The following is a 24,696-nucleotide window of genomic DNA, read 5'->3' as shown; positions in this document are numbered from 1 at the left end:
TCAACAGCTGAAGCAAAGGTTGATAGACCAGCTTTCTCATTATTTCAAGGTGTGTTGGTTTCTATTAAACCCCAAGTTGAAGCATTATCGATATAATAAAGAAACTAAATTGATTACTAATTCCCCTGTCCTGTCAATCACTTGCAAGCATTCAATTCAATAGCTTCTCTTGTCACCGGTACCGTTTAAATGTCGTCTGCATCTAGCGATTTTATTTTATCTGACAGTAATCATAGAGTAGTAAATTAAGGAAATGAGAGCCAACAATGTGGATAACAGTCATTTAATGGCCTCCATGTCCACACAACGTTGTAATAGGGAATGAAACGGCTGCAACCAGCTGTTTGAAGCAAAGAAAGTAGGCCTAATTTTTTTGAAAATCTCAGTTTGAAAGAGGTTGTTTCACGTAAGGTTGAGGTTATGATAAAAATCACTATCTCAAACAAATGTTAATGTAGCGAGAAAAGTAGCTAAAATTCCGCTACAACTACTTTAAAAATGTAGCTAGCTACAGCTAAAGCTACAAAATCTTAAAAGTAGCGTAGCTACAGCTAACGCTACAAAAAAAGTAGTGCGCTACTGTAGCGTCGCTACTTGTAGCGCGCTACTTCCCAACACTGTCAATTTCCCGTTGCCGGTGCAATCCCGATCAATCGGTCTTCTTTCATGGTTGACCTGAGATAAGTTTTTATTCTTCTCAGTAAAGATTACCCATTTTATCTAGTGTAAATTGGAGACCCAAAGGGGGGGGGGGGGCTATAGCCCCTCTCTGGATCCGCCACTGGAGTACCTTAGGGCGTAGGGGGTGGTGTTGGAATTTTCCCTAGACACCAGCACTAGTGCTAGACACCACTTAAGTTTACCATTGAATGTTTCCACTGTACATTACCTTTTTTCTATGTGGGTAAAATTAAATTGTTGTGATAAGCTTTTAACTAAGACTCCATTTTGAATAAATCATGACTCATCCTTTGTTTTATTTTAGGTCAAGAGGTTTTGGCTTTGTAACCTATTCTCACTCGGATATGGTAGATGAAGCTATGTCCCACCGTCCTCACACCATAGATGGACGTGAAGTGGAAACTAAAAGAGCCATTCCTAAAACTGTGAGTTTCAGTTTAGGCCTATATTAATTTTGCTGCTTCCTGACAAAAAAATAATTAAAGATTCCACTTTACTAAATGTAGGCTAGCCTATACATCTACATCATTATCAGTCAAACATTGTATCCAGTCGACCTGGAAACTGGGAATTGTGCGATATATTATCACAGTTATTGCCACGATCGTGAGGAGTAATCAAAGGTGACATGATCAACTGATGTTGCTGTGGTAGATACATGATCATGTGATTGCGAGAGATAATCACGGATTATGCCGCAATCACAACTAATGATGGAATTGCTGTAATTGCAGTGATAATCATCACTAATTTTGCGGCAATTTCTAGATATGTTCACAGATGTCCGATATTGCGAGAAGGCATCACGGATGTTGCCACGATTGGGGGAAATCATCACAAATTTTGCCACGATCGAAAGATATAATCACTGATCTGGCTTCAATTGCATGAAATTTTTACATAAGTTACAGAAGGGGCTTTAATTTACTTCTTGCAGGAATAAATAAATAAGTTTTTTTTTTTAGGGGCAAGTTTTGTTCTGGAAATTTAGATTTTCATCCTTGAAAACCTGGAATTTGTCTTTGAATTGTATTTTGATGGGATGTTCTGTTAAAGTACAGTAACTGACTGCATGTATTTGTTGGTCAAGGTCAGTGGCGTAACAGTTTTTTTCGGGGTCCCCTCCCATGAGTTTTTTTTAGCCCCCTCATACAACAAATCAAATCAACATAATCAAACACCCTCCCCCCTCACTAGGACCTACTGTGTTTTTTGGACCACCGATACAATGATCAAACAGTTAACAGTTAATTGAGTGGTTAATAAATTTATGATGAAACAACTGTTTGATCATTGCATTCTCAGTTAAAGAAATAAAATTTATGATTACTGTAATATTGCCTGACACAAGTGTTCAGTTTTTATATATTACTGATTAAATAATCCGAAAAATAAAAACTAATCCTTAAACATGCAATTTATCAAAAACTTCTTAAAAATAGTGATATGTCGATACCGTACCAACATTTTTGGAATCTCTGTACAGACACCTGAAAAATAGATTTGTAATACTGATAATTTCAATTTTAGCAAATTTTCTGTAATGATTACTACACCAACCCCTGTCTTTACATGTACTTTCATATAGTATGTAATTTTGGAGTTATAGGTTGTTTCTCAAGTGACCTACAAAAATAATTAATGCAAAAATTACAAAAATTTCACGTAGCCAATTTAAATTTTAAACCCTTCTAAACACATATACCACGTTAAAGGTAAATGAAGATATTATAAAATATAAAAAAAAAAACTTTCTAGAAGTGTGTCATTTTGTAATTTTTGGACAAGATAAACACGAGGTTGAATCGTGAACATTTAACACTGTCGTAGGGACACCATCATCGTTTTCTGTGATAACTGAAAAATCCTGAATATCTCACTCAGTAACAGAAACATCACCACTGTCTTTCGTGGTCGTGACAAAATTCTGATATTTTTCAGAGGTAGGCCTAGGTAACGGAAACATTATAATCCTTTTCCGTGGTCACGAAAACGTCATTGTCGTCTCCCGCGGTCACGGAAACGTCATCGTCATCTCCCGCAATCACGGAAACGTCATCGTCTGCTCCCGCGGTCACAGAAACGTCATCGTCTGCTCCCGCAGTCACGAAACGTCATCGCCGTCATGCGTGATCGCAGCAAAATCACTAACAAATCCCAAATCCCACGGATGATTGTGGAACAATCGTCCGGCAATCCACGGGTGGTGGTTGTTTGGACATCATCGTCGTTTCCCGCGGTCACGGAAACGTTTGCCCAATCCACTTGTCCGGATTTCCCAGGTGTCCACCCACCGGGAATATCGGGAATTATGCGTGAATTTTGTATTTTACTGGGAATTTTCAATTTGCCACGATCGCGCATGAAGATAACGTTTCCGTGACCGCAGGAGACGACGATGATGTCCAAACGGCCGTGGGATTTGTTAGTGATTTCGTTGCGATCACGCATGACGACGATGACGTATCCGTGACCACGGGAGACGACGATGACGTTTCCGTGACCGCGGGAGATGACGTTTCCGTGACCGCGGGTGACGACGATGACGTTTCTGTGAACGCGGGAGAGGATTATAATTTTGAAAAAGAAAAAAATGTTCAACAAAAATGATTCTCGGTCCTGGTACTTTTCCCAAGAACCGGTGGAACAGACATTTGACGTTAAGTACCGACCGATCACTAATTTGTAGGCTTTTAGGTATTTTTTTTAACCTCTTTGAACAAATCAAACACCTCGAGCAATGCTCCCCTTGGGCCCCTGTTTCTATTATATGTATACCGGTATCTAATTTTTCTGCTGTGTGGAATTGTGATTTAAAGTGCATTTGACAGTTCTGCTTGTGCCATAGCAAAATGTAAAACATTGTGAGTGTTCTCATTGCAGCCATGGAGACTAATCAATATTTAATATAAAAATCCTCACCTCATAACTTAAGAAACCAAAGGGACAAAACCCTTGGTCAGTATCCGAGCGTGATAATTTCTTAAGGGATAATTGGTATAGTAGCTATTTTTTTGTAAAATTTAAGCCCAGGCGGTTTAGTAGTTTTTACTTGATTGAGTAACAAACATACAGACGGTCACCATTAGATTTGTAGGTATTGAATTAATGATCAATTAATTATTAGATTATTGACAAGCCAAATTCTCTGCAGATTCATTGTTCTTAAATCAACCGTTGATAATTATTATTACAAACTTAGTTTTTTACAGAACCTTTTTTTATTGTAGTAGGCTAGCTCCTTAATGTCATAACTATTATACACCCCCCAATTTATTATACTACTATCCATTGGGCTACTGCACTAGTCCATAGAAAGGGTTGACGTATGTTTTTAATGACACAATTAATTGTATTACAAAATAAAATTAAAATTAAGTAGGCTAAAAGAAAATTGAAAAGCATTGATGTTAATATCACTGATATTAAGTTATACCAGTTATTGATTTTAATTAGTTTTTAGGTACCTTTGTTCATAATAATAATTACGGTAATTGTTGTTTTTCAGGAAATTGAAAATATTCCACAACAAGCATTGGATGTTAAGAAACTTTTTGTTGGAGGGCTAAAACATCTTGAAGAGCCAGATCTCCATGATCATTTCAGTCAATTTGGAGCTATTATCTCCTGTGATATTATCCTTAACAGAGACACAGGCGACAAGAGAGGATTTGCTTTTATTGAATTTGACGATACAGACGCTGTAGACAAAGTCATTTGTAAGTAGTAGCCTACCACACTTACTATTCCATGTGTATTTCGTACCTTTAGTTACAAATAAGTTTGTTTACTATTCTTTAAATATAAAGAACTAGCTGTACCCGCGGGCTTTGCCCCGTTTAACTTCATATGTGAGCTCGTTCGCATGGCTCAATCACGTCCTGGTTGAAGTTCGTTCGCTACGCTCACTCACCTTTAGGTTGGAGCTCGTTCGCTGCGCTCACACGTCCTGGTTGAAGTTCGTTCGCTAGCTCACTCACCTTTAGGTTGGAGCTCGTTCGCTGCGCTCACTTGCCTTCAGGTTAGCTCGTTCGCTACGCTAACTCGCCTCCGGGTTGAAGTTCATTCGCTACGCTCACTCACCTTTTGGTTGCAAATTAGCTGTTGCCATAAATTAAAAAAAAATAATAGTGCTGCACTCTGTTGGTAATCCTTGTAAATTTAATGCTATTGAACATCACAGAACAGAACCAACTTGTTTAATTGAAACAGCTGTTATGATTCATTAATTCCATTTAAATATGAGTACTCATTAGGTTAACATGGGAAACTCCAGAGCCACTGGGGCGGAGCCCGAGAGTCCGATCAGAATAAAAACCACTTAGTTTTCCTATTTAATGCCTAAAGAATCAGTGTACCAAATTTCAGCCCCCTAGGTAAGTGGGAAGTGGGAGAATTAGTGATGAGTGAGTGAGTCAGTCAGTCAGTCAGTCAGTCAGTCAGTCAGTCAGTGAGGGCTTTGCCTTTTATATATATAGATAGTACTGAAGAATTTTAAACTGCATTTTGATTTTTTTTTTCCTTCAAATGTGCATGGTTTTAACCTGATTTATTTAACTTTTTTATTTTGTCTGCTGGTTTACTTTAAACTAAGCATGGTTTGATTTTATTGTTAACCAATCTCTGATGATGATTGTATTTTTATTTAATTAAAGCCTGAATGGGACACTGCCAGATGCGATTGAAGAGCGAATTTATTTTTAAGCGGTAGTGGGTAAGCAGTACTGATAGGCCCTACCATGCTGTGATCTGTGGCATGCTAACTCTCCTAACACTGACTTAATTGAACAAGGGTTTTTTAGTCACTTATGTCGTTATGATGAATTATATTTTTTGTCATACAGCACCATTCTTTGAGCTAGAGCTAGAAAAATTGCATAGACCAATATTATCTTATTAGTGTATTTTTAATTTTCAGTACATAAGAAACATGAAATCAAAGGAGTCAGGCTGTTTGTGAAGAAGGCTGTTGAATGGAATGAGATCAAGAAAGGACCAGGAGGTGGCTTCAGAGGTGGATCTCGTGGTGGAGGCTTCAGAGGAGGAAGAGGCAGCAGGGGGGGGCGAGGTGGAGACGAGTTTTATGAGAGGCATGGTGGGGGCTACGGCAGAGATAGCTATGAAGGCGGCAGACGAGGTAGAGGGGGGCGTGGGGGCTACAGGGGTGGATACCAACGAGATGAGGGGTATGACTCTGGATATCGAAGTGGAGGTCGACGTGGAGGATTTAGAGATGATGACGACTGGGAGGAAAGACCAAGTCGCAGAGAGTTCAGTCGCAAAGATGATGATTGGGAGGTTGAGAGGCCAAGCCGCCGGTTCAGAGAAGATAGCATGGAACGAGGATATGGTGGTGAGTTATTTAGACTTGTTATGGTTATTTCATATAGCCTAGGCTACTTGCCTACTGTACAGTACAATAACAGGGTTCCCACGGACCTGGAAAGTCAGGGGAACAGGTATAGGGTCAGGGAAGGTTAGGGAAAGTTTTTAAAAAAGTACGTAAGTCAGGGAAAATTTTTGAAAATAAATTAAAGTCAGGGAAGTTTATTAAAAACTTAACTTATATAGATCGCATTATGGTCTATGAACTTGCTGAGAGACTACTTATTTTTGTTATTTTTATCACATATTTTTTGTCTAGTTTAGAGCTCTAAGTATTACCAAACCAATAATAACCAATAAGCAAGTGAACATTACTCAACTTCAATTATACTGTCTTGATCTAAGCCAAAAAATATTTCTGTCGGTCTTAATGTACAAATGTGCCTTTCAGCGTATTCCCTAAGCCACTTTTTTACGTCCAGACAATATTCTGCTAACTCATCAGTGTATTGTATTACCTACAGGTGGTGGTGGCCGCTGGGACGATGGTCCATCCAGCAAGAAGAGTTGGGGAGGAGGAGGAGGAGACTCGTGGCGGCGTGGCTCTCCCGAGAGATCTAGCCGAGGAGGCAGAGGTATAACAAATCCACTCTTTGTGAGAGGGTTTACATAGAAAGCAAAGAGATCTTCAGTTGTATAGGTCACCTTTGTCTCTCTCTCAACCCTCCAGGCCTAGGCACCTTCCCTGTTGTTGCAGCAGTCCCTCAACTTCTCACAGCTATCTTTCCCTTTCTAATTGTCCAAACAAGTAACAATCTAAGTGACCAACCATTGTGTCACGTATTTTTGTGTTAAGATTTTTTTAATCATAGGTAGAAATACATTTTTCTAGTGTTATTATAAGTTTTTCACTTACAATAAATTCATTGTTGAGCCCCTGAGCTGTAGATAATTATTGTAAGAATATATTACTTACGTCAATTTAGCTCAAAATTCTGGATGTTAAAATCAGGACATGTTTCGACACTTCGACACTAATGTGTCGAAACATGTCCTGATTTCACCATTCAGAATTTTGATCTGAATTGACGTTTTAAGTAATATTATATTCTTACAATAATTTTCACTTACAATCAGACATAAATCATAAACATTTTTTTCTGCATGCTCAATGCAACAGTTTAATTATCATAGCCGCTGTTTTGTAGCATTATAGGAAACCTAATGAGTAAATAAATATAAAGCAAATCAACTAGGCTGCAACCAATAAGTAATAAGTACCTTATAAACAGTTATATTTGTGTTTTAGGTGGCTACAGAGGTGATAGGTTCGGTGGTGGAGGTGGTCCGATTCGCTCCAGTTTCAGCTCTGGTCGTAGTGCACCATATGGTAAGGTGTTTATGTGGTTCATTTTGTATTTACAGTTCTCGTTAATAGTAGGCCTACTTAATTTTATGAAAATTGTTTCAAATGAGTCCCTTAAAATTGTTCTCTTACAATTCTTTGGATATAATTTGCTGATCGTTGTTAATTTTCTTTAAGTTTAGTCCAAATTTTCAGCTGTTATCACTTTGTCACTTTGGATCCTGCTGCTAAATTTTTACTTACTCAACTTTTTTTACAGTTAGATGATACTTCTGAAGTTAAATTCTTTCTCTACAGCTATGTAATTGTTCTTTGAATTAACCTAAATTCTTCCTCATTGAAGCTAACTCACAACACAGTCCTTTCAAACAGTAAACTTCTAATACTAAAAACATATCATGAGCACAAATTAATAATTTAGCCATTGATACAATTACAAAGTTTCTCTTGTTACCTCAACAATCAGTCACACACATACACACTGCATCCAAACCGAATGCAACCCACCCCCACTAGTCTTACATTTTTAGAATTTTTCTAACAAGTGTGGCATTTTACTCCAAAAGTGGAAAACCCTACCCGAAATAAAGCTAAATATGAATAAAAAAGATGTACACACCTAAAATAATTGTATTTTAACAGAAAAATTAACGAGTCAACTTTATTTTGAACTGTCACAATTAGTGTAGCATATACTCTTGTATACCTATGAACTTTTGAGAAATCACAAGTCTCACTCCCATTTAGCATTTACTTAGATTCTTCATCTTGGTGAGAAACTTAAACTTATTCACAGTTCTACTTGACTTCCACATTGTCAACTCTATGTATTTGTTCCAGACACAACTTACCCTCTAAATCGTCGTGGAAGATACTGAATGCCATTCAATATGATCATGTAAGTGATCTTTTTTAAAGTGATCAGTGTAGACATTCTCACTTGTTACAGAAAGTCAGTTTGATTTTCATGTTCCATTTTATCCACTTGTGTAAATCATTTAATTTAGTTGGTTTTCATAACATTAAGTTTGTAATGAAGTACTAATGTTCTCCTTAGTATGTGAATCGATGTTAAACAGTATTTTATGACTCTTGTATTGAAAGTGTGATTTTTCATATGCTATTAGCTTCAATAAAGTGTTCTGAAAGTTTTGGTTTCAATTAAATAGATGATGAACCAAAGATTGTTGTGAGATTATTTTCACAATGTATAACTTGCTTCCTGATTTATATCTTAAGAATTTTTATGTTCATCACTAAACATGGACATAAATATAAAGTGAATAATATGTCATGCCAAATGAGTGCTCATAAAAAATCTGTAGGGATGGACAAGATTGGATTTTTAGTTTGAGACGAGACGAGATTTTTTATTCCTCATAAAAGTTTGAGACCGGATTTTCCTTCTCATACATAACAGGAAATGCACGTTTGACATTTTTACCTGCTTTTGTAACATTGTTAGATGACTGTTTAAATTAGTGATGGTCAGATCCGGATATCGGACTACCGGATCCACCGGATCTGAGCTAGAACCGACACCCGATCGGATCCACAAAAAATCGGATCTTGGGCTGGATCCGGTTTTAATGGATCCGATTTTTTTTATACTATTAACACAAAACGGGCGAGTATTTGAGATTTCGAGTTCCAGTAGAGTACGGCCTTGAAATTCGAGCTTATCTTTGAACTCGCCAGTTTGGTTTGAAATTGTAAATAATCAATATTTGTTGAAATGTAACTTGTGTTTACATAAAATGATGAATAATTTGTAATGTAACTTGTGTTTACATAAAATGATGAATAATTTGTATTACTGTAGATTCTACAGGAATACAAATATAGAAATAAGCAAGAGGTAGTTGTCCTAACCTATTTTTATAGCTGTCAGTGCTGTCACGACAGAATAGGTCAACTCAAAACAGTCGCCGGCGACTGACTGGCAATGGTATACTGACTTGACGCAGAATAGAATGACATGATCGGTAGTGATTTTGTTTTAAAGTAGGCCTACTGTTTCACAATAGAAAATTCCACTACTGAACTGTTGTAAACAATAAATTTATGTTTATAAAATCAGAATAGAAACACTATAAAGGCAAAACAATAGAAGGGAGGGAGGAGTTGTGCAATAACCTCGAGCAACATTGAGTAGGGGGTTGGGGGGGGGGAAGGGAAGGGTGAGCCTTTGAGCTATATTTAGACGACTTTCACACTTCCCAAATGGCTGGGTACGGGGATTACAATAGCCGATTTTTTCCTTGCCTGGTTTGACTTTTATCTTTTTGTGTAGGAGATTTGAATAATCAAAAATATAATTTGAATTTACCACAATTATTTAGCATTGATAATACAATTTGCAAGGGACGACGAGGAAATAGACCAAAACACTAAAATTAATAGAATAACACACAAAGTAAACAAGAAATGAAATACAGAACAGCGATTTAACACTGTCACTGTCACTCAATTTTGTTGTCTAGAAGGGTCGGTGAACTAATCAATAAAATAGCCAAAACCAGTTTCCTCCCCCCCTCTTCTCTCTCAGTCTCACCACCACCCCTCCCCCCCTGAGCCCAGCACTTTGTCCTTGAAACACCCTAGCCTCTGAAACAATAAACCCTTACACCCGCGTTGCTGTTTTGACAACAGGGTTATGAATGCATTCACTATTTTTCATTTTCCAGAATTACCTATCAATTATTATTATTTGTAAGTTACAAATAAGGAAACTACATGACATTATGGTATTCAATGACCCATGTATTATCAAAAATTAATAATTCATTACTTATTTTGAGAATAAAAAGCATTTATTACAGCACGCAGCACTTATTGATATATATAATCATCAAAGTAACTGTTACTTCATACAAAATAAAATAGGTACAAAATTGTGTGGCCAGTTAAACTTTATAAACAAACATTTTATTCTATAAAATACAGATGGTAAATAGGGGTTGGTTCAAAGGAAATAAAATACAAAACAGATTAATTAATTATTTTGATAAGCAATAGAAAGGTTGTGGGATTGATTGAACTAAAATAACCGCAGGGAAGTAGAAAAGTCGTCAACCACAATCTGTTTAATCAGTACATCGTTAGAGAGAGAGGGGGAGAGAGAGAGAGATAGCAGATAGGGGCATTTGATAGGGAATCTGAAAAAGTAAACGAACAAGGAACAACGACGTGACAATACTCTTTATAGCCTTATTGTCTTGCCCAATACATTTTACACACGTGACCACTTTTTGTTTCTTACTTATCTTTCATCCGTCCCAAAATGGAATTCCTGAAATAGTTTGTTGGTATAATCTTCCCTCCCACAAAAGGCGCAGTACTCAGTGCGCACTGTAGGTTGTCACGGCAACCGTGTGTCGTCATAGCGACTAGCCAATCACGCTCTCGCACTGCGTTGTAGATTATGATACAAATAGCTGTGTTAGAAAGACAACGCGATAGGTGGTAGTTTGTCTCTTTCGTATCGATCGATAATCAGATAATCATCGTAGAATTGTGATGACTTTGATTTCAATAACACCACATAAGTGTTTTTATATGGACACAATTAGTCTTTGACATTGCCTAGCCATATGAATTATTTTACTTAAAAACCCACCCTTGAAAAAAGAAAAAAATGTATTTGTATTTGGATCCGAAGATCCGGATCCGATTTTTTCAAGATCCGGATCCGGTACCGACATTTTCTTGGATCCGCCCATCACTAGTTTAAATAATAAAAAAATAATAATAATAGGCAAAAATATCTCAAATCTTTTATTAACAAACGTCAGTATAACAAATAATGTATATTAATTACGCCTAACTTATTAAAAATAAAGCTTACGCTTAGGAAACATGGTGATATCAGTTAGGATAGAGTTAAACTCAGGGTGTCTAGTAGTCGGGAAAGTCGGGAATTAGTATTGAATTTCAAAATGGTCTTGAAAAGTCGGGATTTAGTCTTAAATTTGATTTCAAAGTCGGGAATTTTCATGATTTTGCCGCGATCGTCGTCTTGCGTTTACGTAACCGCAAAAGCCAATGATGATGTCTACAGGGCCTCGGGAAACGTTCACGATTTTGCCGCGATAGTGGACGACGACGATGACGTTTCCCAAACCACGATAGACGACGATGACGTTTCTGTGACAGCGGGAGATTACGATAACGTTTCCGTGACCGCGGGAGACGATGATGATGCCTACACGGCCACGGGAAAGGTTCATGATTTTGCCGTGATTGCGACGACGATGATAACGTTTCCTTGACCGCGGGAGATGACGGTGATGTCTAAACAGCCGCGGGAAATGTTCATGATTTTGCCGCGATCGCGGACGACGACGATGACGTTTCCGTGACCGCGGGAGACGACGATGATATCTGCTCGGCTGCGGGAAATGTTCATGATTTTGCCGCGATTGAGGGAGATGACGATGACATTTACGTGACCGCAGGAGACGACGATGATGTCTGCTCGGCCGCGGGAAATGTTCCTGATTTTGTCGCGATCGCGGACGACGACGATGACGTTTCCGTGACCGCGGGAGATGACGATGACGTTTCCGTGACCGCGGGAGACGACGATGACGTTTCCGTGCCCGCGGGAGACGACGATGACGTTTCCGTGACCGCGGGAGACGATGATGACGTTTCCGTGACCGCGCGAGACGACAATGATGTCTACACGGCCGCGGGAAATGTTCATGATTTTGCCGCGATCGCGGACGATGGTGATGACGTTTCTGAGACCTCGGGAGACGACGATGATGTCATTGATGTCTACAAGGCCGCGGGAAATGTTCATGATTTTGCTGTGATCACGGACGACGACGATTATTTGCTGCATTATTTCTTTACTTGAAAACACCACATTGTTATAATATTACTTTATGACAAAGACAGGGGTTGGTATAGTATTATTCAGAAAATTTGGTATAAATAATTTGCTATAAAAATTGGTATCAGTATCAAGAATTGAGAATTGATACAGTTTGGTATCAACACCCACTAATTGTTGAAAAAACTAGTCTTGAAAAATCTGGAATTTCCCAAAATTTCAAGACTTGTCCATCTCTAAAATCTGATTGGCAATGTTACTAAAAAAGAGTAGCTTTTCAAAATTATTTGATTGTGATCCATTGGTGTACAATTTTGTAGTTTTTTACTGAATATCGACTATCCTTATTATTATTTTAGCAAATTTCCCCAATGAAGACTCTAGAGTCTATTACTATAGGTGGCATACAAGATTAGATGTGCACTTAAAGTTATGTATTACTCTAGTTAATTTCCTAAAGAACTATATTATTGTTTACTTGTATAATATTTGACTGTAGCCATTTTTTTATGCAGACTAAATGGATAAAACAATTAAAACCTTATGAATGGTGCATCTCCAAAATGCACATTACTCTTTGCCTTTTATTTTGCTACTGGTACAACCTTCTAGCGAGATCTTTTGAAACTTTGATCATAGCACTGTAGTACTGTAGTGGATAAAAACTTGAACATAATAAGTGTTATTTTTATCACCAAAGCTCCCTGAACATATTCATTTTGTTCAGATGCCACTGGTTGTTTTTTCATAGCATTATATTTGTAAGGATGATACATGATATTTTAGATTGTGCTGTCGCTTTAATGTTATTTACCTTGTTTATGTTAACTACAGGGTGGCGCAGATGGATCGGGTGGTTTTAAAATACTTGTCAAACTGTCAATTTTAAAGGTATTGGATTGAAATAAAGTGCAAAACGTGTAGTTACAATGGAAGTTTATTGACAAAAATTAGTTAAGTTAGTTTTTAAAAATTACATCCATCAAATGCCTTCCTTCTCGAGCGACGCATTCTTGGAGTCGGTCCTTGAGGTTCCGCTCAAGCACATCACCAGGAATTGATGTGATTTCGTTGTGAATTGCAGCCTTCAACTCCTGAATGGTTCAATTCCTGGTGATGTGCTTGAGCGAGCAATGCGGAACCTCAAGGACCGACTCCAAGAATGCGTCGCTCGAGAAGGAAGGCATTTGATGGATTTAATTTTTAAAAACTAACTTAACTAATTTTTTGTCAATAAACTTCCATTGTAACTACACGTTTTGCACTTTATTTCAATCCAATACCTTTAAAATTTACAGTTTGACAAGTATTTTAAAACCACCCGATCCATCTGCGCCACCCTGTAGAAACATAGGAATTATGTTACAGAACTGGGAATGATTTTAATCACTCTGAATAGCATTACTCAATTTCACCTTTCAACAAATCTTCATGCTGCAATATAATTTTGTAGATGTCCATAGAAGTTTTTAAATAAGGATGAAATAAAACTAGGGATGGTCAAGTCTCGAAATTTCGGGAAATTTTCGGGAAATTTTCAATCTCGTTACATGAGACGAGATTTTTATCCGAGAATAAAAAAAAAAAAAAAAAAAAAAAAAAAAAATTAAAAACGCCTGCAGAAAGTCAATGCAATACCCGCAATACAGGAGCGTGTTGTAGTTGCGTTTCCTTTTCGAAGGCGTTCTTATTTAATTAATTCTTTTAATGTAAATATTACTTTAATTCTTTTAATGTAAATATTACTTTCATTATTTTAATAATATTACTTTAATAACATTTGAGAAGTTTTGTTAAGTGTAAGCAGTGTGAGGAATGTTTTATTACTATAAAAAAGTCAAAACAAGTAACTATTTTATAAAAATTAATATTGCTTTTATTTTATGATTTATTTTATTTTAGGATAAGTAGAAATCTATCCTAACTGATATCACCATGTTTCCTAATCGTAGGCATTTTCAATAAGTTAGGCGTGATTAATAAAAAAATGTTATGCTGATGTTATTTAATAAAAGATTGTAAATATTCTTGCCTATTATCATTATTTTAGTATTTAAACAGTCATCTAACAATGTTACAAAATCAGGTAAAAATTTCGAACGTACATTTCCCGTTGTGTATGAGAAGAGAAATCTCGTCTCGAAATTTTATGAGAAATAAAAAATCTCGTCTCGTCTCGTCTCGAACTAAAAATCCAATCTCGTCCATCCCTAAATAAAACCTTAAATACAATACCTGATACAACAGTTAGCATTGTTCATAAAACTAATTGTAAAATATCCCAAGCTCGTGAGTGATAAATAATGGATTCACTTTACAAAGTATTATTCAAATATTGATGATACAACGAACATTAAAACTATTTTAACCAGGTATTAAAATTGGTATCCCCGTTTTGAGTTGTATCAAAACCAACCGGAATTGTGCGGATATAACAGTCCAATAAGGTGTATACTTACAGTTGGCACTATTACCACAAGGTGAATTGTTTCATACACTATAAAGTAACAGCCAGGAATATTATGGAGTATGAAGGATTTTAATTGGTCTGTATTCGATTGCTTTTTAGAGTACTCACAATGATACATTGATTGTGGTATTTAACAAGATTATTACAAATTTTTTTGTCTATTTGAAATCAGTACATCTGGGGTTCTTGACACAAGTGATTACTTAAATTTTGATTTCTCTTCCCTATGGAAGTGGATTTAAATGGTCTTCGTTACACTAAATATTTTGGCAATGCTAATTCTACTTGTGTTCTACATGTAACACAATTTTTCAAAACCTTCCTTAACCCTTTGAGGTCAAATTTTTGTCCCATTTTTCGCCAAGTATGGTTTGCCATTAGATCAGTCGGGGAAAATGGTGCCTGGTGACCTATACTCGCCATTCAACAGCAAAAATAAAATTTAGATTTTTTTTTTTTTTAGTAGGCCTATAAATAGGTTGCTATTATTGCATTCTTTAACACTAGTTGGCACTCTTACTGACTTAAATTAAGGGGAGCGAGCTGGTCTAGTGGTTAGAGCGCGGGACTACGGTTCCTGGGGTCCCGGGTTCAAATCCCGCCAAATCACCAATGGATTTTGTCTAAGTGATAATGCAGTAACCCCTAGGTCTAGCCTGAAGTAATGTGAAAAACAATTCCGGACTCGTGCCTAGCGTCTTAGGACAAAAAAAAAAACTGACTTAAATTAATTTCTGGCTAGTGGGCAATGCTCAACAGTTAATTTAATCTTACCATTTTCTATTGCATATATTTTTAAAACTGAACTGTTTAGTGTAATTGTGAGGTATATTACGATGCAAAACTTGAAACACAAGTTGTAGTTTTCAGATAACATTGATACAATTTTAAAGGATCAACCTTTTATTTGCTCTGATGCGACAATGCCTTGGGTTAGATTACATACAATGGAATGAAGAATTGGTTTTTATAGTAATACGAGGCAAATCCATGGTCATAATAAAATATAGGAAAGAGCTTGAGAATTAAGGGTGAATTAAAGAAGTTCCTATAAGTCTTGTATTGGAATTAAGCATTGTTGGAGATATTTTGATGAGGCAGATTCTACCTAATGTGACTATATATTGTCACTCTTGAAAAAATGAATTTTGAAAAAAAAAATTATACTAAAAAGACTATGAAAAAGGATTTTGAGGGTTTGGGTCTAGGTTAAGATTAAAAGGACATGTTTCGTGAATATTTCATGGATGGATTTTTATGAGGGGCTCAAAGGATTTTTAGGAAATGCTATAATGTAGATCTATGCTGCTGTTACTTGTTGAAAGGTTTTTAGAAGGAAACAAGGTAAAAGGTGGCCAGTAGGAAGGAGACCAAAAGCAGAGGAGGTTGAGGAAGGAAAGGTGGAAGGATTTTCAGGAAGATAGGAGATTAGAAGAGGTGAGGTTCTTGAAGGATAGATAGCGTCAGAATGAGGTAGGCTTGTCATTCATCAGGTATGGGCTTTGATGTAGTGGAATGTGTTCAGAGAATTGATTATGCAATATTAGTTATAAAAAAATGTTTTAATTCTTTGTCTATAATATAACCAACAGGAGCACTGCTGATCCAATGGTTAAAGTGGATCTCTATTGTAAAGACCTAGGTTTATATTCTACTAACCACCAATCATAATCAAATTTTTTGTAGTTTACATTAAAATTTTGGTTTATCTACCGACAGAACAAAATTAAAGAAAGGATAGGTCTCCTAGGCAAGGAAAATATAAATATCAACATCTGTGTTGCATCTAGAACTGTTCCAAATGTGGATCTAATTGCAGACCTTGTAATACGCTTATTCAGGATAGAAGGGTTTACTGACTGAAAATCTGGTCATAATAAAGCAAAATGTTACTTAGAAAGAAAAATTGTGTGCCAAAGTTTTGACTATGACAATATTTTAACTGCATAGTATTATTATTATTTTACTTTAAGAAATGTTCTGACAAAATTGCCAATATTCACGCGTTTTATAGCTAAGTAGTGCAATTTTTCCAAATTATTAGTTATTAGTTCCAAATTGGTCAATTTATCATAAAGTTCATGCTCTATAAATTTTTTGCAATTAAAAAACCTCCATTGAATGTATCACCTCCTCGGTTGTTTATAAACTAATCCAATTATTTGTTATTTTAGGTATTACATTATACATCAAGCCTGCTTGACTGGACTGTACATCACCTTGACTTGGTGGAACGACCAAGACTTGGAGTTGGAACCAAGAAGGGTGAATCGAGTGAACAGAAAGGAGAACAACAAGAAACAATTGATATAATAAAAAACTTTTAAAAGGTCCGTTCAGGTGAATATAATTTCTCACACAAATGACTAGTCCACTTTTATCACCCCCAAGCAATTTCTCCCACATTGGAAAAGAACATAGTTAATATTCTAATATTGATGACCATTTTGTAAATAAAAATGTTTTAATTTCTAGAATGATTTGAACAAAAATATCAATTTCCAATGTGAAAAAAAGTTTGCGTTTGATTTTGAAATACTTACTTAATATGTTGTTTAACACATTCAGTGCGGCATACCTTCAAATAGGCGCTCGCCAATGGCGGCAAGGCCCGGGCGAAGTCCCGCTGTGCAACTGAATTGGTGAACACAATTGGCATTCAAATATTTCAGTCTGACGAATAAAAAAAGAGCAGCGGTGATTGTGCTGCGTTAGCCCGAGAGTGGACGTAGTTCACTGAAACACCCAAAGGTAGCAGCACTGCCTGGATCCGTAGCCAGCGTCTTTGTAAAGTGGCTCGAAAAGAGAAAATTGCCGGAACCGGGACAAAAGCATTGCCAGACTGGATTTTACGGGAAATTTTAGTACCAACCTACACCAGACTAAAGCTTATATTCTGAGCTACAGACTGGCAACAATTATACCGTTCCCCGACAATGGCTGAGCTCACATTGAAGCAAGGTTGTTGGCATTGGAGAAGGACGATGTTTCCCGCCCGCACCAGTGGTGCCGGTACCGCGCAGCGTGAATTCCCGCCCCTAGCACTGAACGTGTTAATAAGATTTGGAAACTGCTAACAGTTCCCTGAGATTTTAATTTTTTGTCTGCATTGTTTAAACTAGGTTTCATTGGCCTATCACTTGAAATCTTCCGTCGAATTAACTGACAATGCCTAAACCAAAGGCAGTTGAACAGTTTAATATTTCTCAAAAAGTTATTTGTGAAAATATTTTTTGTAAATTTTAGAGCTAGGTGACTTATCCAGCTCTTTTGATAAGTTTGTAGAGATTCTCCTGAACAGAAATCTACTGGGCAAGTTATTATAGTGGTTTCTTTTGAGAAGTGACCAAATCATTGGTTAAAGTAGCTCTCCGTCATAAAGACCTAGACCTAGACCTGTGGATATTCGACTAACCACCGATAATAATACAATTTTTTGTAGTTTACATACAAATTTTGGTTTATCTACCGACAGAACAAAATTAAAGAATGGATAGGTCTCATAGGCAAGGAAAATGTAAATAACAACATCTGTGTTGCTTACTTAGAAAGGAAAATTGTGTGCCAAAGTTTTGACTATGACAATATTTTAACTGCATAGTATAATTATTATTTTACTTTAAGAAATGTTCTTACAAAATTGCCAATATTCACACGTTTTGTAGCTAAGTAGTGCCATTTTATTTCAAATTATTAGTTATTAGTTCCAAATTGGTCAATTTATCATAAAGTCCATGCTTAATACATTTTTTGCAATAAAAAAAACTCCATTGAATGTATCACCTCCTCGGTTATTTATAAACGTAAGATAATTTAATATAGATAATTACAAGACAAATAAATCTAAATTTACAGATATTGCTAAAAATTTTGATTCTTTCAATAAATATGTTGGATGCCTGCCCCATCTTCGAATTCTCGAGCAGATCTCCATTTTTTTCGAGATCTTCTCAGGCACATACTTGTTGCCCTTAAAATTGAGCAAGTCGGTCTCGTTCTGATCCAATTGGGGAGTCGCTACTGAAACTAGTGATTTTTAATAAAATCCTTTTAAAAATTATCATATATACTTTTTTAAGTTCATTTAGTCTTAGAAAAAGATTTACTGCCGTTAAAGTAAAAAAAAAAAAAATTTACATACTTTTTGGAGTTTTTATAACTATTTAACTACTGAACCAATTTTATTGTTCGATATCTTATTTTAAAGAGCAAGGAAAGCACATACTTTCTGTGCATACTCATGTTATTTTCTCAATTAGTTTATAAGTTATGGCTTCAAAAATAAGTTTTTGAAAAATTTATAGGTTATAAATTTTTATAAATTTTTTTTCATGTACTTTTATTTACCCAATAACAATATCCATGCACAGAAAGTTGATTTATAGTATAAACAATGTGTGGTAAAAATTTCATTCATATAGCTGTAATATTTAAAAAGTTATAAGAGCTTATATATAAAAAAAAAAAAAAATTTTAAAGTCGCGGAAAACAGCGGTTGAAGTTTATACGTTGGTTTATACTAGGCCTAGTTGATGCCCCAAAAGAGGTGTGCGCGCTTCACTTCAAATATTTTTTTCACAGTGACAAAAATATATATTATACCAAATGTTATGTTTTTCTGAAACCTTACAATCCATAGAACAAGATAAAAAAATAATAAAAAAATCAAGTTTTTTACAAAATTGGTAGTTTTTCAGTAGCGACTCCCCTTAACTACCAGAGGCTGTAAGGCTTAACCCATTTTTCTGACAATCTCTCAGCTAGTGCTCTTATTAGTGTTTGAAAACTATTTATAAACTAATCCAATTATTTGTTATTTTAGGTATTACATTATACATAAGCCTGCTTGACTGGACTGTACATCACCTCGACTTGATGGAACGACCAAGACTTGGAGTTGGAACCAAGAAGGGTGAATCGAGTGAGTGAACAGCCAGGAGAACAACAAGAAACAATTGACATAATAAATAAACTTTTAAAAGGTCCGTTCAGGTGAATATAATTTCTCACACAAATGATTGGTACACTTTTATCACTCCCAAGCAATTTCTCTACATTGGAAAAGAACATAGTTAATATTCTAATATTGATGAACATTTTGTAAATAAAAATGTTTTAATGTCTAGAATGATTTGAACAAAAATGTCAACTTCCAATGTGAAAAAATGTTGTGTTTGTTTTTGAAATACTTACTTAATATGTTGTTTAAAAAGTTTTGGAAACTGCTAACAGTTCCTTGAGTTTTTATTTCTTTTGTCTGCATAAACATTGTTTAACCCATTGGCGCCGACTTACGAGTGCCGCTCGTGTCACCGTTAGGCAGCGCCATTAGTTAATTAGTTATTATTATTTTTGCCCTTTTTGTTTCTTCTTACTATTATAATGTTTATAAATATCTTGCTTCTTGATTTGCGTATTTACTCATTTATTTTAGCGAATAACAAAGAATTTTGTGTTGCCATGGAAACCACATATCACCGAAAATCAGCTGCGGTAAGGTAAACAAACAATAAAAAAAAAATGTTATTACTTATAAAAGTACACAACTTTTAATTTTTCTACGTAGGGAATCGATTGAACTTTATAATAGTAGTGTTCAAAATATTGTTTTAAAATTTGTATTTTTATAATCTTTATATATATATTTTTTTAGTTTAGAACTTTGACTATCCAATTACCACTTTTCTGTAGACAATTTTACTGTGAACAAAATGGTGAAAGAATTATTAATTTATTACCTAAGGTATTCTTTCTATAGCAGTTAGAGTAAAAGTTTACAAATTCGGTAAAATTAATTGCCGCCAGAGGGTGCTGCAGGTAGCGCATTAATTCCTTCCCCAATGGGTTAAACTAGGTTTCATTGGCCTGTCGTGGTTTTGCTCCTGACTTACAATCACATCCGATGCTTTTTTGTAAGATTGTGCATACGGGTTAACAGAAAGTACGATTGATAACTTTGACAGTATCTATTGTTTTATATCTTGGTTTTCCTTCCGTTGGAGTCCATATGAAGGCAACTCTCCGTTTCGGGGTAGTAAGTCAGAAATATATCTATGAATTTGTCCCAGAATTTTAAAACATTAAGGCCCATTTCCCAAAATCTCTTTTTGTGTAGCAGAAAGTGACGCAAAAGTCATTGCACTGTTGTATTGCCTTATGTTTTTATGAGGTTAGAATCATGTAAAAACAGTTATTTTTGTTTGTCATTTACTTGTGCTTGTGACATGTTAATGAGTCTATTGTGGCAACATGCGTCGAAATGTCCATTTGTAGCCTCCTCTGCGAAGTGAAATGCACCACAATGCATGTAAGTGCTGTTAAGAGGACCTAGATAGGTAGAAACAACACTCATATAATTTTCCAGCGTTTTCCTAAAGGCAGGTTGTAAACCAGCTTGTGGATTTCTTAAACATTATTTAACAACATTGACTTTCGGAATAAATGCAAACATTGCAAATAAATGAGTAACAGCTGGTTAGAATGCAGACATTTTTCAGTTCCCATGCTTTTCTTATGGTGGATATAAAAATATTTTTAACTTTTTTCCGATATAGGGTGTGCCAAAAACTGAGGGTCACTAGTTCAAATCTCAGAATTTTCAAATGTAAACATATGTCATGTTTTACATCATTTTAAAGGTATTTAATAGAAACATTTAGAGAAAACATATTTAGAGAAAACAGAAATGAATGATCTTTTTCTGTTTAAAAATGGCAGCAGTTTATTTGGAAAAATCAATATGTTTTTAATACTCTGTGTTTCCTATACAGTAGAGTCCCGCAAACTCGGCGTAATGTGGACTGGAAGGGTGCCGAGTTTGTGAAATGCCGGGTTAACAGAAACTAGGGTTAAAAATAAGAACAATACAATTTTTAAGCTTTTTGATTGCCTTTTTTATTTATATTTATTTTACAAGTCAGTATTAAGTCATCAGATATAGTACATCAAATCCTTGGTACGAGTTGTGAATGATTTGACTTGAGCTGGCTTGAGTCCATGTTTAACTCAGACCCAAAAATCACTAATTTTCTGAGCCAGGTGATGGCCGAGTTATCCAGACTGCCGGGTTATCGAGTGCCGAGTTTGCGGGACTCTACTGTACCAATGCACTTAGCCCCTCTCCAGTTGAATTTTTTTACTCGTTATAAAATAATCTTTACTGTGATATGCTCTAAGTAACAATTTTGTGAAATAGTAAAAATTAAAAAAAAAATTGATTTTTGAAAATTTGCAAATGCCCATTATTTAATGTTTTCAAATAGCAACAATTTAGGGCCCAAATATCATGCATTTGATATGGAGAAATTAGGTTTTTTTGTTATTTTACACAAAAATTAAAAGAGATACGAAGTAAGTGTAAAATACAAAGTTGTTAAGAATTTAAAAAACCTATAAAACAATGTGCCACTTGACCTATGTTGCTATTTGAAAATTTTGAACAGTGGGCATTTGCGAACTTTAAAAAAATTAATTTTTTTAAATTTTTATTATTTAAAAAATGTTAGTTGTAGCATACCACAGTACTGTAAAGCTAATTTCATAACAAGTAAGAAAATTTGACCGGAGAAGAGCTAAGTGCATTGGTATAGGAAACACAGAGTATTAAAAACATATTGATTTTTTCCAAATAAACTGCCACCATTTTGAAACAGAAAAGGATAATTGGTTTCTGTTTTCGCCAAAATATTAGTCTATTTCTATTAAATACCTTTAAAATGATATACAACATGACATATGTTTACATTTGAAAATTCCGAGATTCGAACTAGTGACCCTCAGTTTTGGCACACCCTGTATCGAAAGTATATTTATATATATTCAAATATATTTTTACGTTATTCCTTGGGGTCGATTTAGCGGGAAATAATTTTACTTCATCCTTGTACGTTAAGCCGTTTTTCCATAATCAATTTGAGACACCTTATGTGGGACACCCTAATGAACTTGGTCATTGGGATGGTTAAAATTTAAAAAATTTAAAGTATTAGTCAAACTCATTTTAAAACAATTCTTAAACTATCTTTAGTAAATTTGTGCCTGACTTGAGCTGATTATGTTTAACAGGGGTTTTCTTCTTTCCAGGAGTGAAAAGAGCTTTGTCAAGCAATATCCAAAACAAAGATTACAGCTGTCTAGCAAGTAAGAAAATAAATCTGAGATGAATCAAAATACTTGTCTATGTTTTATTTACCAAAAGAAACATATTCTTTCTCAACTATGTTACGTTTCTTTCACACTGTACGTTATTTTTTTGCCGTCCGGTTGAAAACAGTACCATTTTACGCCGTTTCTATGTTTCAGAATTTGTTAACGTCACAATAAACATAAATAAAATCCAATTGACAGGTCAGATTGTAAATGATTAATGGCAACAATTGATCTAGTTGCTGCTTTGGCTGGTGGGCTCCCTTTGATTAAAAACTGATCAGTATAAAAGTTTGTATTTATTTCAATCAATTCTGCCATCGCTATTACTGTGTAGTGTAGATCATGCAAGCTCTCTTCTTAACACTACTAAAAACCGAAAAAATGTAAATCGTATAGTGTGAAAGGAGCGTTACTCATACTCAAGATGTACAAAATAATACCAAGATGTTCTTTAAGCTAATGTATCAGGTGATACATCTTGCAGCCTAACATTTTGAAGAGTTAAGATTTGTTTGCATTTCACCACACAACTTTTATAAGGGTTGACATTATAGTCTACCAATAGTTCTTAAATTGCAGGAACATTATCTCCAAGTCTTTTAAGGGTTGTAGATTTCTTGCTTAGAAGCAATAATTCAGAATATTATTTTTTTTGTTTTAATTGGCACGTTTTGTACATTCTTAAAGAAATTTTAATCCATATAAAAACAGTCACAACAAGACAGGTGTGAAGCCAGTTTAAGTTATCCATCACTTTGGGAGAGTAGGAAGTACAATCAATTTGTGAAGAATTTGAATTTATTGGTATTTTTTTCACTCTTTATCTAAGGAATGATTGTGGGATTTTACCACACTTATATTATGTGATAGTGATGTGTGAAAACCGAATCTCAAAACCATCAAAACTTATGAAAAGTTTCAGTTTCAAGATTCGATTGGCGAGTTTCGAGATTCAAAAGTTTTAAAATTGAATTTTTGGCAGTTTTGGTTTTAAATCTGCAGACATTATGGAGTCATTAAGATTAGGTATCATAAATGTTAATAATGCAACAACATAAAATGTCAGTGTAATTTTAAATCTTTAAACAATATCTTCCCATTAGTTAGAGAGATTATTATTCAGTTTTAACAACCTTAGACAACTGGCATCTAAAATTTTCAAGGTTTGCATGCGTCAATTTAATGCCAGACAAGAATTATTGCATGCCATATTAAAATAGACAGTTTTTAGTTGTTCTCCTAAGTTTAGGAAAATGTTATAGGTATAGGATTAAGATATATCTTATTTATTAACAAATATGCCAAACATGTTTAATATACAAATATATACACATAACTCTACTCAACTAGCCCAATTTACATAAATATCATAATCTTGATATTTTATTCTTCCTTAGCTAAATATTGATTTGGTCCATCCCCTTGTTGTCCCAAAACAATAATATTTTCATCCATCCGCTTCTGCTGTCTTTCAATGTCTTTTAAAACGCCTTCATGTAATCTTTCTCTGCAAAATTAAAATTCTCACAATAATATTCACTCATGCAGTGTGGTTTACAAAGAAAGAAATTAATTCTTTGTATGTGAAGAAATTGAAATAACTATACAAATCCAATGCTAATTTACTTAGGACAATTAATATTTTATATAAAAACTAGCTGACCCGGCGAACTTCGTATCGCCTAAGTTATAGGTTTCCCCTAAGACAGACCGACCCGGCAGACGTTGTCTTGCCTTTGACTATTTATAATTTAAGTACAGTTACATTTAATTTTCAAGATGATCTCGTTCGCATTGCTCAATCACGTCCTGGTTGAAGTTCGTTTGCTACGCTCACTCACCTTTGGGTTGGAGCTCGTTCGCTAC

The 24,696-nt window shown here is 35.2% G+C and overlaps 1 protein-coding gene across 3 annotated transcripts in view; it reads left to right on the top strand.

Moving 5' to 3' along the window:
• Positions 1 to 22,882, top strand: part of LOC128987220 (heterogeneous nuclear ribonucleoprotein A1, A2/B1 homolog) — a 41,841-nt gene extending 18,959 nt beyond the window's left edge. Inside the window, exons 3-11 of one of the 3 annotated variants that reach the window (XR_008490216.1) lie at positions 986 to 1,106; positions 4,190 to 4,400; positions 5,600 to 6,034; positions 6,531 to 6,641; positions 7,316 to 7,396; positions 8,213 to 8,270; positions 16,857 to 17,012; positions 19,505 to 19,664; positions 22,765 to 22,882. Coding sequence is in view for 2 of the 3 variants with exons in the window: in XM_054407981.1 (XP_054263956.1) it covers positions 986 to 1,106; positions 4,190 to 4,400; positions 5,600 to 6,034; positions 6,531 to 6,641; positions 7,316 to 7,396; positions 8,213 to 8,250 (997 nt within the window). In the remaining variant the exon portion in view is untranslated. Of the gene's footprint in view, positions 1 to 985; positions 1,107 to 4,189; positions 4,401 to 5,599; positions 6,035 to 6,530; positions 6,642 to 7,315; positions 7,397 to 8,212; positions 8,557 to 16,856; positions 17,023 to 19,504; positions 19,665 to 22,764 lie in introns of those variants that run through there. The other 2 variants (XM_054407981.1, XM_054407972.1) reach the window with 2 other exon arrangements.
• The last annotated feature ends 1,814 nt before the right edge of the window (positions 22,883 to 24,696 follow it).

The sequence above is a fragment of the Macrosteles quadrilineatus genome, unplaced genomic scaffold, assembly GCF_028750875.1.
Source record: "Macrosteles quadrilineatus isolate MER2022 unplaced genomic scaffold, UCM_ALF_1.0 Scaffold_1__1_contigs__length_201487025, whole genome shotgun sequence".
NCBI classification, from domain to species: domain Eukaryota; kingdom Metazoa; phylum Arthropoda; class Insecta; order Hemiptera; family Cicadellidae; genus Macrosteles; species Macrosteles quadrilineatus.
The sequence above is the reverse complement of the archived record's forward strand: the minus strand, read 5'-3'. Positions and strand labels throughout refer to the sequence as shown.